At 46.4% G+C, this 18,394-nt stretch overlaps 1 protein-coding gene across 1 annotated transcript in view; it reads left to right on the forward strand.

Annotated features, from left to right (window-relative positions):
• The first annotated feature begins 1,618 nt into the window (after positions 1 to 1,618).
• ACOXL (acyl-CoA oxidase like) overlaps positions 1,619 to 18,394 on the forward strand; it is a 371,113-nt gene continuing 354,337 nt past the window's right edge. The window contains 1 exon segment of the mRNA XM_033401938.2: positions 1,619 to 5,487. Coding sequence (XP_033257829.1) covers positions 5,267 to 5,487 — 221 coding nt within the window. The 5' untranslated portion in view covers positions 1,619 to 5,266.

Raw genomic sequence — 18,394 nt, forward strand, 5'->3', positions numbered from 1 at the left:
CATAACCCACCTATGTACTTCCTCATAAATTACTTCAGTATGTGTAATTTCTGGATGTGGTGCCCTTGTACAGTGTACAACCTAAGCAACTGTATGTGGTAGCCTTGCCCTGTTTCCTTCTGGTCTTTGATTCTGCTGTCCCACTGCTGGGAACGTTCTCTTGCCCACTTTTTGTTTGGTTAAGTTCTTAGCTTTCATGTATCAGTGTCCCCAAGTTGGGATTGGGGGTTCAACCCTCATGCATTCATATACAGACTGGCTGCTACTCCATATAGGACAAAACACCCCAGAAATAGAAGTTAAACAAATTGTAAAGTCATACTGTTTCCAATTCAAATTTTTTCTGTTGTTGAGATCATTCTTTTTAAAAATTAATTAATTAATTTTTGTCTGCGTTGTGTCTTCGTTGCTGCGTGTGGGCTTTTCTCTAGTTGTGGCGAGCGGGGGCTACTCTTCGTTGCCGTGCGCTTACTTCTCATTGCGGTGGCTTCTCGTTGTGGAGCACGGGCTCTAGGTGCACGGGCTTCAGTAGTTGTGGCACACGGGCTCAGTAGTTGTGGCTCGTGGGCTCTAGAGCACAGCCTCAGTAGTTGTGGCACATGGGCTTAGTTGCTCTGTGGCATGTGGGATCTTCCCAGACCAGGGCTTGAATCCGTGTCCCCTGCATTGGCAGGCGGATTCTTAACCACTGCGCCACCAGGGAAGTCCCTCCAATTCAAATTTAAGGTAAGGATTTAACTTAAGGATTTTGCCTTAATTTCTTTGATTTTGTATTTGTCACTTTTTTATGTTAATGATCTTGGATTCTAATGCCATTTATCTAGTTAATTATTTGTTTTATATTACAGCATACACAAAACAGTTTCAAACTAACACCAATATTACTACTACTACTAGGGCTATTAAATGTAGTATAAAATTTCTCTATTTCTTTTTACCCTTCTTGGGCTATATTCCTAGTGGGCTGTTCAAAGTAATGAATTTAAAGTTAGTTGAATAGTTTTTCTCTTGTGATCATGTCAACTTGAAATAGAATTGAGAAAATTTGTTTCAGTTTGCATTTTTAGGGGCCACTTTATTTTCCCATTAGGTTTAATTTTTTAAACCTTTTTTAAACCATTCACCTAGCTCCAAAGTAAAAATTATAAAACAAGTTGTATTCAGAGAGTTTACCTTCCATCCTCATTCTCTCTCTCCTCTTATAGGTAATAATTTTCATTGGCTTTTTTTAAAATTAATTTTTATTGGAGTATAGTTGCTTTACATTGTTGCGTTAGTTTCTGCTGTTCAGCATGGACAGCTACATGTAAAAGAATGAAATTATAACACTCCCTAACACCATACACAAAAACAAATGGACTAAAGACCTAAATGTAAGGCCGGATACTATAAAACTCTCAGACGAAAACATAGGCAAAACACTCTTTGACATAAATTGCAGCAAGATCTTTTTCAATTCCACTGCCTAGAGTAATGAAGATAAAAACAAAAATAAGCAAATGGGACCTAATTAAACTTAAAAGCTTTTGCACAGCAAAGGAAACCATAAACAGAACGAAAAGATAACCCTCAGAATGGGAGAAAATATTTGCAAATGAAGCAACTGGCAAAGGCAAACACACATACTCCTCCTGTTACACAAGAGGTAGCAGATTTTACACACCATTCTTCCCTTGCTTTTTAAACAGTTCGTCATGGAGATCCCTGCATGCAACATACAGAGATAATCCTTAGTGTGTCCTTGGTCCATGTTCACACTGGGCATTCCCAGCATGTGCCACTCGTGCCTGGTGGGGCTGGAGTGTGCCCGTTGGAGTCCATTTGTCAAAGACTCCATCCTGGGGAGAAAAGGAGGCAGGCACATCGGGGGTGATCCTGTAATGAAGCTGTGGCTGTTTGGAGGGGTGGGTATTCCTGAGGACAGTGTGGTGGTTGTTTCTGGAATCTTCCCCTTCCCTATCCCTGGACACCTGTCTAGCTCCTGGGATAAGAGAGGCAGTCAGCAAAGGCTGCTGAGTTTTCTCATTGCAAACTCTGCTGGAGGGCGCTGTTCACAAAGTGACATGATAATAAAGGGAGCTGTGTCTCCAGGCTCCCTTCCCCACATGCACCTTCTGGTCGCAGCCCAGGGCTCCACATGGAGTCAGACTGTGTCCAGTGGGAGAGGCAGCGGAGCTGCTCATGATCACATGGGAGAAACCTCTCAGGGCGCCTAGCAGCGGTGGCAAGATGGGAAGGATGGGATTTATCCAAGGGCTAAGTGACCACTGAGTGCGCCACTGAGCAGTAAAAGACAAACAAACCACCCTAAATTAATCTAATATGCAGCCAGTGTAGAAACCCCTTCTTTTCTAAGTTCATCTCTTATAATAACTTGTCCAACACAACCAATAGCAGCCAACATGCAGTGCTAACATTGTTTTTAGCATCTTCTTCTGAAGTGATAAGTTCATTAGGCTGTGTCATCTGTTGGTGACAGTGCTGTCAAATGTTTGCCACTTCATAACATGAACCTCCTTCCATCCAGCTTTGTTTAATATCGTCTTCACTGCCCTCTCCCTTCACTGCCCTCTCCCTTCACTGTCTCTAAGCCAGTTGCACATACTTTGGTGTTTTATTTCAGCATCAGAATTCTTCCAGGATCTTCTAGGATAGGTTAGGTTATGGTTGGGTAGCAAACAAAGCTCCAGCAAAATCTTAGTGACTTATAACTACGAAGGATTTTTTTCTCACTAAAGTTACATAGACTTGGAAGCTTACTTAGTAACTTATCTTTTTAGCTTTTAGGTCTCTGAATCGAAAGGTACCACATCCTGACTTGATGCAGAGACTACTGTGCACCCCCCAGGGGCCTTGGACTTGACATTGTGATAGTCTGGGACTTTGTTTGGTTGTCTCCTTTGGGGAGTGGAGAGTGTACATTGCCTATGGGACAGACAGTGAGTCAAATGTTTGGCAAGATTTCGTTCGTAGCCACAAGTGCTGCTCCCAGATTATTTGGGGTGTTGGCCTTCTGGGCATGTCCTGGATGGTACTTCCCTTCCCGCATAGGGTCAGGAGTGAACTGCTTTGGACAACGGATTGTGTGTGGAAGTTACACAGGTCCTTTCCAGCTGGAAGCTTGAAGAGCCTGTGTGGCTACACAGTGGCTGTTCTCTCAGCTGGGACCTGGAGAAAGAGGACATGGGGCAGAGCCCCCAGGTGGCGTGGTGAGAATTAAAGTCTTATATTTTTAAGTGCTAAGGTTTGGGGTATTTGTGACCACAGTGTGTGTCGTTTTGAGGTTGTTCTTACTACTATGCTATCCTGACTGATATAGAAGGAAATGCCCCTCTTCTGCTTGGCACAAAGTGGTGCTTGGAGTTGCAGCATCCATCTGATGACTGAGAGATAAAGATAACACACTGAGAAAGGATGCTGGAGAAGAAAGATGGAAAGGGAACCTGGGTCCCTGGGGTAGAGCCACTGAGTTAGCCCTTGGGCTTTCCTACCCCCAGCCTCCCTGTTATATGAGAAGCCAAAGTCCTTATTCATGGCCTCTGGTAGGTATTGTTACTTGCAGCTGCGCAGGTGGTATGGTGGACAGAACAACGGCCCACCAAAGACGTCCATAGCCTAATCCCCAGAACCTGTTATGTTATCTCACCTGGGGAAGGGGATATTATTGATGTGATTAAATTACAGATATGGAAACAAGGAGATTATCCTGAATTATCTGGGTGGGCCCAATGTAATCACCAGAGTCCTTCTAAGAGGGAGGCAAGAAGGTCAAAATCAGCAGACCAGCAAGGAAGCAGAGGTTGTTGGGATGCACTTTGAAGATGGAGGAAGGGGCTGGGACCCTACAAATGCAGGCAACTTCTAAAAGCTGCAAAAGATGAGGAAAGGGATTTTCCTCCTGGAGCCTCCAGGAGGGGTCCCGCTCTGCCAACACCTTGATTTTTAGTCCTGTAAGATCCATTTTAGACTTCTGACCTCCAGAACTTTAACAATAAATGTTTGTTACTCAAGCCGTAGGAAACTGATACAAGTGATGTCCATTAACCCAATGACAGCAGACAGCGACCCAACTGCCAGCTACACTACACCCCCAAGAGTCATCTCCCCAGCAGGGTGGTCTTTGGAAGCTAACATTTCCTTTATACTTAAAAGGAGAATCAATAAAGTATATGAGACTTAGAGAGAGGAGAGGAATGAACATTGGTCACTTGTTAAAACAACAGAAGGAGGGTGCTGGGAGATGAGTTAGTGTTTGTTCATTGCCTTGTTCTGTTTGCATCTCCCAGCTACTCTGCAGGCCCGGGCCACCCCCAGATTACAGTAATATTAAAGTTCATAGGAATGCCCAGTTTGGGGGTGGCAAGGCTTTGAGCTGAGCTGCAGCTGAGTTGGGACTGTAACAGGGAAGAGCCAAATCAGACTGCATGTTGGATCTGTTTCTTTTACTTTAACCTTTGCTTTCGCTGCTTTTGTTCACTAAAAGGATACTGTCTATACACAGTGGCCTGCCTCGGGGAACCCTGCCCCTCTGCCTGAACGTTAAACCAAAGTGCCTTTGTTCAGGGAAACATCTGGACCCTGTCCACCTGTGGCTGGTTACAAGAAAGCAGAAATTAACGCATCCCCTCCCTGAGGCTGGCCATTCCAGGTGATATTTGCAAAACTTACACCTTTTTACTTCCTTGTCTCCTCCCCCTCTCTGTGCTATAAAAGAAACTGGCATCCAAACTCCCATAAGATGGTTGTTTTGAGACTTTGCCATCTTTTCGGCGTGCTCTCTTTCATAATAAGGTCATATTCCTTGCCTCAGCACCTCATCTTCCATTCATTGGCCTGACCCCAGAGAGCAGAGCGAGCTTGGACTACGTAAGGAGACCAGAGCATGGCCTGGGGCATCTTGGGTCTCGGTGGCAGAGAGGCTGGCACAGGAGGTCCTCTGAGTAAGATGTCACAGCTCTGAGCAACCAGGACCCCCGTGCCCACAGCGTACCCTGTGTCTACCTCACCAACTCCCCCTCTAGGGTTCTAATACTTCTTGTGGGTCAGCGACTGGAGGGACAACTGAGCCGTGGGCATGGGCGGCAGAAACTAAAGCCCCAGGGCCAGGCAGTAGAGTTTGTTCCAGGGGAGACCTCTGTAAGAGCCCAGATTCCCTGGCCTGTTCTTTCTTCACTTGGTGCCCAGGGAGTCGGTCGGGGCAGGGCCAGCGCGGGGGAGGGAGGGGACGAGCAGTTGAAGAGGGAGGAGACTGGGTGGCTGTGTGTGGATGAGAGGGCGTGCGCTTCTCGGCCCCAAATGCCAGCAGCTGGAGGAGGTGCGCAGGGAAGCGGCCCCGCGGACGCGCCAGAGGACGGGCGGCGCGATGGAACCGGTGCCGGACCTGGGGCTCGGGGACTCGTCCTTGCACCGCTATCTGGACTGTGAGTTCTGGAGCCTCAAGAACGAGCTGCGCTGGCTTCTGGGCGGCTGCCCGCTCTTCCAGCACAGGTACCGGCCTCGTCGCCACCCCGTCCCGTGCGTCCCGCCGCCGGCTGCATCCCCTCGGTCCCCGCGCGTCCCTGCGGGCAGCGCCCTCCTGGTGCACCCCGGGCGAGGGCGAGCTGGGGGTGTGGGTGCTGTGCCCGAGAAGCAGGTCCTTCCCGACTTGGCAGATGCTGGACTGCCCTCCCCAGCCCTGTGGGCGCAGCAGAGGTGGCGACTTCATCTGCCCCTGGAGGTGTCCTCCGCCCGCCGAGCTCCCTCCTACACCGGGAGTCGGGGTGCACGGGTGGGCCCCCACAGCGGCGGGCGGGGTGCTCGGCCGAGAGTGGTGGCTGGAAGGATCGGCCTTGCTTCTAAACTTGTTTCTTGACTCCCCGCCTCCGCGTGTCCCACCCCTGCAGGGAATAAGGGGCAGAAAACCCAGGATGAGGCGGGAGTGGAGCGCGCCCAGGGCCACTGTGCAACCCTGTCCGGACCAGGAGCGTGGAAACGGGGACAGAACAGCGTCTCTCGGGTCGTGCCTGCCGGGAAGTAAGGGCATTTTCCCGGCACAGGGGTGGACTGGCTCTGTCCAGGGTGTATCTGGTCGTCAGCGTGGGGCAGGCTCCCAGGGGCCCCGCGGAGTCCAGGTGTGCAGAGGGGCGGCCTAAGAGCAGCTGGGGTGCTTGGATTGTAAGGTGGGCTCAGGTCCACGAGGTCATTTGATGCCAGGACAGCCCTGAGAAGTGGGCAGAGGGCTTGGTACAGCCTAAGTTTACAGAGGGAGAAAATAACCCAGGGACCGGCCAGTCAGGACCAGAACTCAACCCTTGTGTCTCAATGGGGACTGTTTCTCCTGTGCTCTGTTGGGCGGCTGACCCCATCTCAGGCCGACTGATAAGCCCACTTTTAGAATCAGGCTTTGGAGTTTTAGTTTAAGAAAGCTCCAGTTAAGAACACCAGTATGTTCCGAAGGAAGATTAACTACTTAGCCCACGTTTAGTTTATGTCTGAAGGTTGAGCTGGGCTGAGAGGGAAGGTGATGCTTGGAGTAAAAGCAGCCTGTCCTTGGCCAGGAAGCTGCGGTTTCTGCCCTGGTGGTACCCAGTGGGGAGAGGGGAGCTTAGGGAAGGTGAAAGCTGACAGGTGTGAGATGGTGGGTGTGCCCTTGAGTGTCTCCCCACCTTCTTTTTCCTTCTCTCTCACACCTACTTCTTTATGTCATGATTCTCAAAGCATGGCCCAGGGACTCCGGGCGGTACCCAGGACTCCCAGGAGCTTCACAAGTTAGAAATTATTTTAGTAATAATATGAAGCAGTTATTGGCCTTTTCATTCTCATTTTCTCACAAGTGTACAGTGGTAGTTCTCAGAGACTACATGATGTATAATTTTCCAACATGTCTGCAGAAGCAGATATGAGAATCCAGCAGTTTTAAGGCAGATATGAAAGAGAATTATAAAAATGCAGAACAATGCTACTTTTCTAATTAAATATTAATACTATTATTTTCAAATGATTTAATAAATATTTGAACAATTTTTCTGTTATAATTTCTGAAATGATAAATACCAATAGATATTTGGGGCCCCCAATAATTTTTTTAAAGACAATATTAAAGAGCAGTTTTAGGTTTACAACAAAATTGAGAGGGAGGTACAGAGATATCCCATATACCCCCTGTCCTCACACAGACATAGCCCCCTCCTCCATTATTAACATCACTCACCAGAATGGTACTTGTTTTTTGTTTTTTTGTGTGTTTTTTTGTGTGTGTGTGTGTATTTTTTTTTAACCAGAAATGAATCTATTGATTTATCATAATCACTGAGTCCACAGTTTACATTACAGTTCACTCTTGGTGGTGTACATTGTGTGGGTTTGGACAAAAGTATAATGACATGTACCCATCGTTTGGTATCATATAGAGTATTTTCACTGCCTTAAAAATTCTCTGTGCTCTATTTTTCTCTCTCTACCACCCACCCCTGGCAACCACTGATCTTTTCACTGTTTCCATAGTTTTGCCTTTTCTACAATCATACAGTTGGAATCATATAGTATGTAGTCTTTTCAGATTGCCTTATTTCACTTAGTGATATGTATTTAAGCTTCATCCATATCTTTTCATGGCCTGATAGCTCATTTCTTTTTCTTGCTGAATAGTATTCCGTTGTCTGGATGAACCACAGTTTATTTGTCCATTCATCTACTGAAGGCCATCTCGGTTGATTCCAAGTTTTGGCAATTATGAATAAAACTGCTATAAACATCTATGTGCAGGTTTTTGTGTGGAGGCCTCAGTAATTTTTCAGAGGGCAAGGAGGTCCTACCGCTTTAAGTCATATTTAGTTCTGTCACACCCCTTTTCCTATCTTCCTCCATCTTTTCAGTTTCATTCATGGGCTGTCATCTCTGTCTTTTCAGTTTAGGTAACTGCAGTTTAAATGATGGGAAAGAATGCTAATATCCAAACTACTGATTTGGGCCTTGTAGAAGGTTCTTTGCTGTGAATTAAACGGTCTGCTTAGGGACAGAGGGAAAGGCAGGCGGGGGCTGGAAAGCCAGCCGGTAGCTTATTGCCTGTGTGATTGTCATCAAGTGTGATTTTACCTTCCTGAGCTTACATTTGCTGATTCAAAAGAATGGGGATAATATCTGTGCCGCTGGATTGTTGGGACACTTATAAACTGTTGAGTAGCTGTTTAGTGTTGCTGGCTGTGGTGTGACACCAAAAAAAAAAAAAAAAAGGAGAAAAAAAGGTACAAATTACCCTAACAAACACTTTTCCATTCTCACCAGTTCTTGCTTATTGACTTCATAATTTCACAGTTGAAATAAGAGCCTAAATTTCATATTGTTTTTCCCCAGTGATTAAAGATTGTGCTATCTGCTTGAAAGTTCACATTGTATCAGATTTGATTTTACGGGGGTTAGAAGACAGTGATCCTGATTTCTCGATGTTTTTTTTTTAACATTCTGCTGCAGTAAAATGCTCCATGGGAGGCCAGAAATAAAGCTTCTCTAGCTCAGATTCACTGAGGCAAGGTGAGGCCTCCTGTGGCCAGTCTCCCCTCCCCAGGCCTTTGAAGTTCAAGTAGGTATGGGAGGGGATGGGGTTCATTAGTGTGAGTGCTGTGTGTATAGTGGGAAGTTTGTACAGGGTCTGGCACTCCCAGGACATAAGAGCCCAGGAAACAGTTTGCTTCCAAAAAAACCCAAAAACCTGGTTGTGCAGTTTTCTGTGCACATCATAGCTGCCCTCAGTGCAGGGATTCATCCACTAGTCTGCCTCCCCAGGTGTGATGTGGGCACAGCCAAGGTCCCCCGTCTCTCCCCAAGACCAGCTTGCCAGGCCGAGTCCTTCTTGTCCCTACTCTGGTGGAGGGTCCCCCAGGCTCCGGGAATGCCCCGGCTGCTGAGGGTCACACCTGCCCCGTGGTGCATAGGACAGCATGTCCTTGACTGGGACCCCAGAGGATTCTGGGCCACTTGAGGCTCCTCCCTGGGGTTTGCAGGGAATATTTAAAAGCAACATCTGAAATGAGATAAGATTTTAAAATGTTTTTGAGTTTGTTTCTTGGCAAACTGGAGCTCTCTCCTGAGGGCCTGGTGGGCGAGTGGGTGTGCACAATGCAAGGCTGCAGGCCCCACGAGACACTTCTGGGTCCCCCAGACCCCTCACCACGCTTCCTCAGGGCTCCCCTCCCTGACCTGGCTGTGCTGGGCCTGCCTGTTTCCCCCTCCCCCTTGTTTCTCTTCACTGCCTTTTCTTTCCTTCCCTGGAGCAATGCACATTTCTCTTCCTTAACTTTTGCAAAGGTTTAGTTTTTCCCCTCAGTCTTCTATATACATGCAAGTATTTCATGAAAAACTTCTCATTGCAAAGAGTCAAATAATATGGAAAACGTGGAAGTTTCTTAAACTGTCCCCTCCCCCAACCATTTTTTCTTTTTTGATTGTGGTGAAATACACAGAAAATAAAATATACCATTTTAACGTGTGCAGTGGCATTAAGTACATTCACAGTGTTGTGCGACCATCACCCAAGAACTTCGGCATCCTCACAGTTTGACGCTCTACTCATTAAACACTAACTCCCCCTTCCTTCCTCCCCACAGCCCCTGGCAAGCACCATTCTACTTTCTGTCTCTACGAATTTGACTACTGTAGTTACTTCACATAAGTGGAATCATCCAATATTTGTCCTTTGGAGTCTGGCTTTTGCACTTAGCAGAGTGTCCTGAAGGTTCGTCCATATTGTGACACATGGCAGAATCTCCTTCCTTTTTAAGGCTGGATAACACTCCACTGCATGGATAGACCACATTTTGTTTACCCGTTCATTTGTTGATGGACTTTTGGTCCTCCGACCACTTTGAATACTTTAGTGTGTTGTAGGGTTTTTTTCTACTTTTTCTATTTTCCTATGAGTTCACATATACATGTGAACATTGTCTTATATAAACAAGATCATGCTATGTGTTTTGTCCTATAGCTTGCTCTTTTACAATTTAATTTTTATGTTCATGATATAATGTATGAACCTACTTAATACAAAAAATACTATGAGGTTTGGAGTGAGAAGCATCCACCCCTGTTCCTCCCCCTTCATCCCTCATCCCCTTTCCTCACTGGCAAACACTTCCAAGTCTTTCATTGGATTCTTATGTTATTTACCTCTATTTCCTTAAAAGCATGCGTAAGCAGCTACTTCTTGATTATATAATGACTTACTCGTATAAAAAATGAAGATTCCCACTAATGCCCACTTTCTTTCCTTATTCCCCCAAATCCGTGCATCCCCATTTTTACTTAAATCACTATCCAGTGTTCACATCGCTGTGACTACATAAGTATTATTCTCAGCCATGCCCCTTAGTGTACCATATTTCATTTCCTTTCTTTCACAACTTCTGGTGTTCTCTTGGGCTAACAATTGCCCCTTTTATTCATTTGCTTAGTTTTGTATAAACTCATCACTCCCTGGCCTCCACACTTTTGGATACAACAGTTGCACTCCTCTCAATTTGGTCAAACCTGTCAGTTAACTGGCAGTTCTGTTCCTCCTGGCCCGCCACGGACACATCCATCCAGGAGGCCTCCTTCTGGGGCTTTAGTCTGGACTGGCTTTACCATCGTCTTCACCATTGTCTTGGGAGTTTCCTTTGCATCTCCTCTATAGTCGTCACTGTTTCCCCAGGCCTTCTCTTTTTTGGTTACCCTTTGTGGAGGATTAGAGATGGCCATGAGTTCTTTAACACTGCTCCCATTGAGAGGTGTGGTTTGTGAACCCTCCCCTTGAATCTGAGTGGCTTATGACTGCTTTGACCCACAGGGTATGGCTGAAGTGACAGTGTCCAGGCTCAGGCCTAAAGTGACCGGTACCTTCCACTTCCTGTCTCTTGAGGCCCCAAGCTTCCATGTGAAAAGTTCTACCAGCCTAAGGCTGCCACGCTGTGAGGAAGCCTGAGCTGGTCCATGTAGAGATGCCCCATAGAGAGATGCTGACCATTCCCGACCGCTCCAGTCTCCAGCCATCTAAGTCATCTAAGCTGGGGCCCCAGACACTGAGAAGCGGAGACCCGCCATCTCTACTTGATCCTGTGTGTCCAAATTCCTGTTAGAAAGAGTAGTGAGATATAATGATAATGAATTGTTGTTTTAAGCCACTGAGTTTTGGGGTACATTGTTACCATAGCCATAGATAACCAGGACAGTCTCTCATCTAATAACTTCTTGAGAAAGGATACCAGAGAGTTAACTTTTTGAGATTTTTGGGATCTTCATGTCTGAAAATATTTACTATCAAAATCGGCTGAATATTTGTACAGGTGTAGAATTCTAGGCTGGAAGTAAAATTTCCCCCAGAATTTTAAAGACATTATGCCATTGCTTTCAAGTATCCAACATTGTTATTAATGAATCTGATCACTTCTGCACCCTGGCATTTTAATATATAAATATATGACTTGTTTTTCTTCCTCCCTCCCGGAAGTTTCTAGGACTTTCTTTTTAGCACTGGTTTCATGGAATTTCACCATGTTGTGGCTTGATGTGGGCCTCTTTTTCTTTCATTTCTTTCATTATGGAGGGCATACGATGGGCTCTTTGGAAACTCATGTTCTTCAACTATTTGCACTGCTCTCTTATCTGGACTCCTTTTGTTCACATGTTGGACCTCCTGGGGTTTCCTAATCCTTTTCATCTCTTTACCTTTTCATTCTAATTCCTGGGAGACTTTCTTAACTTTATCTTCCAACTGTTCTTGAGTGATTTTAAATATCTACTATTGTATTTTTAATTTTCAAAAGTTCTTTGAGTTCTTTATTCCTTTTTTATAGCATCTGTTCTTGTTTTCTGGTTGCAAAGTCTCTTATTTCTTGGGAATAGTTGATGGTAATTTTTGAGATGTTTCCTTTTATGCTTTGTCTCTATTTCCTTTGAGTTCCTTTTTCTTTTCCCGTTTGTACTTTTGACCTCTGGCTTTCATGTCGGAGGCTTTTGTTAAATGTCTAGTCAGTCTTGGGTGTTTGTTCAAAATAGGAGTGAAGTGAGTAATATGAGCAAAATGCTGATTGTAATCAGGCAGGGTCCTTGGCCACAGGCTTTCTTGATCAGAGAGAACCAACCTTTCAGTGGCAGACCAGTATTAGTGTTTTGTTTTGGTCAGGGTTAATTTCTCCAGAGATGAATCTTTTAGTCCCTGAGGGATGGGTGCGTGGAGAATGAATGACAGGTCATAAGCCCAGGTGCCTGAAAGGATGGTGAGCAGGGATCCTCCATGTATGACTTTAGGCTCATTAGAAAGTGATGCTCCTCTTATGCGTGAAATCTAAAAAAGCTGTGAACTCATAAAAACAAAGTGGAATCGTGGTTACCAGGGGCTGGGTGGTAGGAAGAATAAGACAGATGTTGTTTAAAGGTACAAACTTGCAACCAGTAGATAAAAAAGGCCTGGAGAGCTAAGGCATAGTATAGTGAGTATAGAAAATAATATTGTATTATAAACATCAAACTTGCTAAAGAGAAGGCTTTTTTTTTTTTTTTTTTTTTTGCGGTACGTGGGCCTCTCACTGTTGTGGCCTCTCCCGCTGCGGAGCACAGGCTCCGGACGCGCAGGCTCCGGACACGCAGGCTCAGCGGCCATGGCCCACGTGTCTAGCCGCTCCGCAGCATGTGAGATCTTCCCGGACCGGGGCACGAACCCGTGTGCCCTGCATCGGCAGGCAGACTCTCAACCACTGCGCCACCAGGGAAGCCCAAGGCTTTTTTTTTCTTGCTGAAGTATCGTCGATTTACAATGTTGTGTTAGTTGCTGATGTACAGCAAAGTGATTCATATATATATATACATGTACACATATATATATGAATATATATATATTCTTTTTCATATTCTTTTCCATTATGGTTTATTACAAGACACTGAATAAGTTCCCTGTGCTATGCAGTAAGTCCTTGTTGTATATCTATTTGATATACAGAATTTTATATCTGCTAATCCCAAACTCCTAATTTATCCCTCCCCCACCCCTTTTAACCTTTGGTAACCATAAGTTTGTTTTGTATGTCTGTGAGTCTGTTTCTGTTTCATAAATAAGTTCATTTGTGTTATTTTTTTAGATTCCACATGTAAGTGATATATAATATTTGTCTTTCTCTGTCTGATTTACTTCACTTGGTATGTGATAATCTCTAGGTCCACCCATGTTCCTGCAAATGGCATTATTTCATTCTTTTTTATGGCTGAGTAGTAGTCCGTTGTATATATGTACCATATCTTCTTTATCCATTCCTCTGTCAATTGACACTTAGGTTGCTTCTATGTCTCAGCTATTGTGAATAGTGCTGTTATGAACATTGGTGTGCTGATTCCTTTTTTTTTTACAAAGTTAGCATAAATTAAGCCAACAATATACTCTTTAGACATACCTGGATATGTGAGAAACTCTATAAAATGAAAGTAAAGGAATGCTAAACCAAGATTCTAGAGGATTGGAGGGGGAGGGCAGAGAGATGGGAGGGGGGCACATGGGTGTGGTTAGAAGTTACTGTCATTGTGCTAGTTCTCCAACTGGGTGAGTGTCTTTATCATGGATTTAAAATGATGACTTAGCCCGTGTTGCCTCCCAGTTATGGTTGTAAAAGGCAGAATTATTTCCCGGTTGGACCAACAGTTGGAAGGAAAGAAAATAGTAAACTAACCAAGGGTCCCTCCACAGGATACTGGCAGAGAGAGAGACGCGAAGAGACTGAGAGAGACTGAGAGAAAGAGAGATCTAGAGAAAGGAACTAAAACCCCTGCTGGTAAAAGGCCAGGAGACTCAGTGGTCCCACTTCCCCTTCACAGGGCTGTCTGTGCAGTTGGTTGCACACTTTTTATATTTGATCTCTCGTTTGACTCTCAAAGGGGATAATCATGAAGTGTGAAAAGGGAATAGTTCTGGTGAAAAACGTAGAGAGGAGAGGACAGAGACAGTGAAGAGGTGGGATCTGCAGGATTTGATCATTATAAATTCTGTTTACTAATTTAATGTGAGAAATTCCCTTAGAGAAGATTGTGATGTATCAATAAATACCTGGGTGATTATAAATGCTAGCTTTATTGTAACATTGGTTTGTAACTCCACTTTTTGTTTTCTACCTGCTTTAAGAGACCAATACAAAAAGACAGCGTGCGTTGGGAAGGATGTAGACAAACCGGAATCCTTGTACGCTGTGGTGGGAACACGAAATGGTGCAGCCACTATGGAAAACAGTATGGAAGTTCCTCAAAAATTAAATATAGAGCTACCATGTACAGCACAGGGACTATAGCCAGTATTTTATTATAACTTTAAATGGAGTATAATCTATACAATTTTTTTTAATCTATACAATTTTTGAATCACTATGTTGTATACCTGAAGCTAATACAATATTGTGAATCAACTATACGTCAATTTAAAAAAATGATTGGGAAATAAATAAAAAATTAGGGCAAGGGGGAAAAACCATAAGGAAGATACAAACCTAATATAGTAGTACTACTTAAGGCAAAGTGTTTGGGTAATTACAGGTCAATGAAAACAACAATAATAACACCTAACATTTATCAGCTGGCCAAAATGTTTGTTCGGGTTTTTCTGTAACATCTTATGGAAAAACCCAAGCGAACTTGTTGGCCAACCTAATAGTAATTTCTTTTCTTCCTTGTTTGCCACAGTGTTAATGAAGTAAGCGTTTGTCTTCACATGATGCCTCTTCCCAGAACTTCCTAGGTTTTCATCTGGGCCCGTGACCCTCTCCCGTGGGTTGTATAATTCAGAGAAAGTAGACCAGTCACCTCATCAACCCCCCATCTTGACAAAGGGATTGACCCGTAACCCTGAGGAAGCCAGTGCTACTCCGGTTGCTACAGGAATAGTCCCGTGATCCAGTTTTGGCCAATGAAATAGGAAGGGAGGTTTCTGAGGGCTCCTGGGAAAGATGCTTCCTTGCTTATCTGAGAGATCTGCCGGATGGGCACGTCTTCTCATTTTGGATGCGGTGGAGTCTGGATGTGAGGCCGGCTAGGTGTGCAGCCATTTTGTCACCAAGAGGGAAGCCAGCCCTAGGAGGAAGTGACTCACAGAGGCAGGGCATGACTGAGCCAGGGAGTCAAACGTGCCCTGAACCCTGCCCCTTGTCCTGTCTCTGCAGTTCCGTGAAGTAGCAAGTTCCCTTTACTGTTCAGGCCACTGTGAGTTGGGTTTCAACCAAACTTTTGGTTTTCAACCAGAAGCACCCCAATTAGTTTGCTTTTATTTTACTTTTGTTTCACTTGCAGAGACAGAAACACAGCTCACCTTGGCTTCAGGCACAGAGGCTGGAGTTCAGGTTGCTAGGGTGACACAGCCAGGAGTCCTCAGCTCTGCTCACCTCACGTCCAGACAGACCCTGGCCACCTCGTGGCCTTTGGAGCTTTGCGTGCATGTCTCACAGCTCAGCAGCCAGGCTGGAAGAGAGAGACTCTTTTTGGCTTCCAGCCTGGCCCAGGTCACCCTCATTGGCCCAGCTGGCCATTGCCATTGCTTTTCCTTGAAGTGGCCCCTGGGGCGGGTCACCAACCAGAACCGCGTGGGTGGGGGAGGGAGTGGGAGGCTGCTAAAGACAAAAGGAGGTGATGTGGCCCAGAAGAGGAGAAATGTGTGCCAGACCGACAGAGCACTGGGCGCCCATCACTGGCTTCTTCCTGAGCCTCTGGGTCACTGCAGTGAGTGAAGGATGTCTCAGAAGAGCACCGGGGAAGCCAGGTCAGGCATTTCTGCCTTGAATGGGGGCACTTAAACACTGCCTGTTAAGTTCCCTCCTCCTTCCTCTGGCCGTGACTTTGATCTGAAGCTGGGCAATAGCTTGGCTTTTTGGGCAGAGACTTGCTGATTGATTCCAAAGGAAATGTTATGCATGCAAGGGACCAATGTCTGTGTAGAGAGACTAGGGGTCATGGGTGCTCATTCCTCTCAGCCTCGGGAGGGACTGCAATTTCGGAGGAAATCAGGCCTATTTTCTAACGGAAGCCATTCTGACTGTGTCATGAGATCTCAGAACCGGCGCTGTTTTCAGGGTGCCGTCCCGCAGTCCTCTGCCCACTTCTCTCCCTGCCAGGGAGCTGAGATTCTCCTGTGACCTCCTGTTAGTGTGGATATGTTTTTATTTTTATTTACTTCATTGCACCGAGCTTCGATAGCATCTCTTTTCTTTCTAAGTTCCCTTCTGTCCATCCTCTACCTTACAATCACATCCAGGCTACAACATTTATACCCTGTTCTCCCTCCGTGAATAAGGCTTTGCAGGTGGGTTGATTCCAGGAGCTGAGACTGGTTCTTACGTGGTTATGACCGTGACAAAAAGTGACTGCAGGGCCCCTGATTACTTGCCCTTCTCCTCACAGGGACGGCTCTATGGACCACGTGCAAACCTCTGTTTCTTTTGACACTATTTATGGACTTATTGTGGGAACTCAGACATCATGGGAGACCCTCAGACCCGCAGGGTCTCTCCCCATGCCCTCCTGGCAGCCGTGGGAGAGTGTTGACCTCCTCTTTGCCCTTCAGGGACCCCAGGCCTTGAAGTCCAGGTCATCATGGGCCCTTGAGGGAATCTCCATGGCCATCTTTCCATTTACCTGTAACTGGACAGGTAGGTGGACAGGTAGCTCTCAAGGTCTAGGAGGGAACCCTGGCTCCTGTGCATGTTAGACTCACCGAGGGTGCCTCCTACACAGCCAGTGAAAGGATTCGTTGTTGAAGATGATGGATTTGCCCTCTAGATCTTCTCCTGCAGAATTTGTGTACCATAATGTTCCCCCAAAGACATCCTTTGGGTTACCAAAGGTGTAACCCAATTGGAAACAGGGAGCCCCCTAAGCCAGCAGACTTCACCCTCCCGTGGTCGGAGCATGGTCTGAGGAGCCAGTTAAGGCCTGGTTGTATCTGTAGACTACAGGGCTGGGCATCCTCCAGGACCCTGAGCTGTCAGCCGTAAACCCAGTGCTGCTTTCTTAGCTAACCTCTCAGGTGCCACTCCCATCTCAGCACTCCCCACACGCACCCTAAAAAGTAACCCCCCTTGTTTGAAGCTTCAAGTCTCATTTCTAAACCAGTCACTGTCCTGGAGGTTGAGATCCCCGTGGTGACCTGGACCAGTCAGGAGCTGCCCCCTCGGGCTGAGCTGATGCAGCATCGCCAGGATCCTGGGCAGGGGAGGAAGAACCCCAGCAGTAGCTGCCGCGTGTACCTTTACCTAGGGAGAGACATGCCTGAGTTTGGTGACAGTTCGTGTTTTTGTCTCGGGAGATTGTATCTGCTCCTATCCCCCGCTCACTCGGCCCCATTTCCCCCTTCTCTTCCTTCCTGCTCACCCTTCCACCCCTTTCCTCCTGCCCTCCCCGCCCCACTGCCTCCCTCCCTCCCTCCTGGGACTTCCTCTCTCTGCCCACAGACACCCCACTCCTCAGCGGATCCTGCAGAGCGACTAGGTTCTCACTGCTCTGCCTTCTCTCGGGTCCTCCTGACGGAGCCAGGCAAAGGTAATTGCTAGACCAAAGGCTCTGCATTCCAGAAAACAACCAGGCCACCCCTGGGAGGCGGCACCCATCCAGCCACTTGAGGCCTAATGATGACATGTGCACTTTGTACGGGACCCGTCTTCCTCCTGCTCTGTCTTCCACGCTGGACTCCAAGCCCTTTGAAGGTAGGAGCCAGCCCGGCTTGTTTTGAATTTCCAGTGTTTAGCTGGTGTAGGCGCTTAATGAAAGCTCAAGGAAGGAAGGGGAGAAAAAGGATGGAGAGGGAAACTCCCTTCCCATGATCACTTGGTCACTCAGTGGAGGCCCAGGATGCAGGGGTGGGGTCTGGAACTGCCTCCTTCAGGGATTCCTGTGAGGTTTTTGTCTCTGGGGAGGAATCTTTCCTTCCCCTTCTTCCCTTTTCTCTCCGTCTTCAGAGCCTTTCTTCCTGAGAACTTTGTAGACTTTGCCCATCAGCCAAGATACCTCTCGCTAGTTGAGGGAACGTCACAGCTAGAATTAAACCTCAGCACTTAGAAACGACCCCCTTTGCATCTTCTCAGGCGCCCACTGGCTCAGGGCCTGCAGCCTTTGACAGTTACCGCAAGATGACTCAACAGTTTCTCTTTCATTCACCGTCTACTCATCCAGGTTGTGCGTGGTGTTCTCAGGGTGGTGTCAAGGTTTGGGGCATCGGAGGTCGAGTTGTGATCGCAGTATTTGCTAGAAGGCAGATGGGCCCCTGTGCTCACTGCCTCTGGGGAGCCATGAATGCTTGTAGCGGGGTGCACCTCACCTTTTAATGGAGATGGAGCATTTTTGATTCTTGCTGATTTCAAAGAGAAGAGGGAGTTTACCTTGGGCTGAGCTGGACGTGTCTCCAGAAGGAAGTTACCAAAGAGAC

The sequence above is a fragment of the Orcinus orca genome, chromosome 13 (genome assembly GCF_937001465.1).
Source record: "Orcinus orca chromosome 13, mOrcOrc1.1, whole genome shotgun sequence".
In the NCBI taxonomy this organism is placed as follows: domain Eukaryota; kingdom Metazoa; phylum Chordata; class Mammalia; order Artiodactyla; family Delphinidae; genus Orcinus; species Orcinus orca.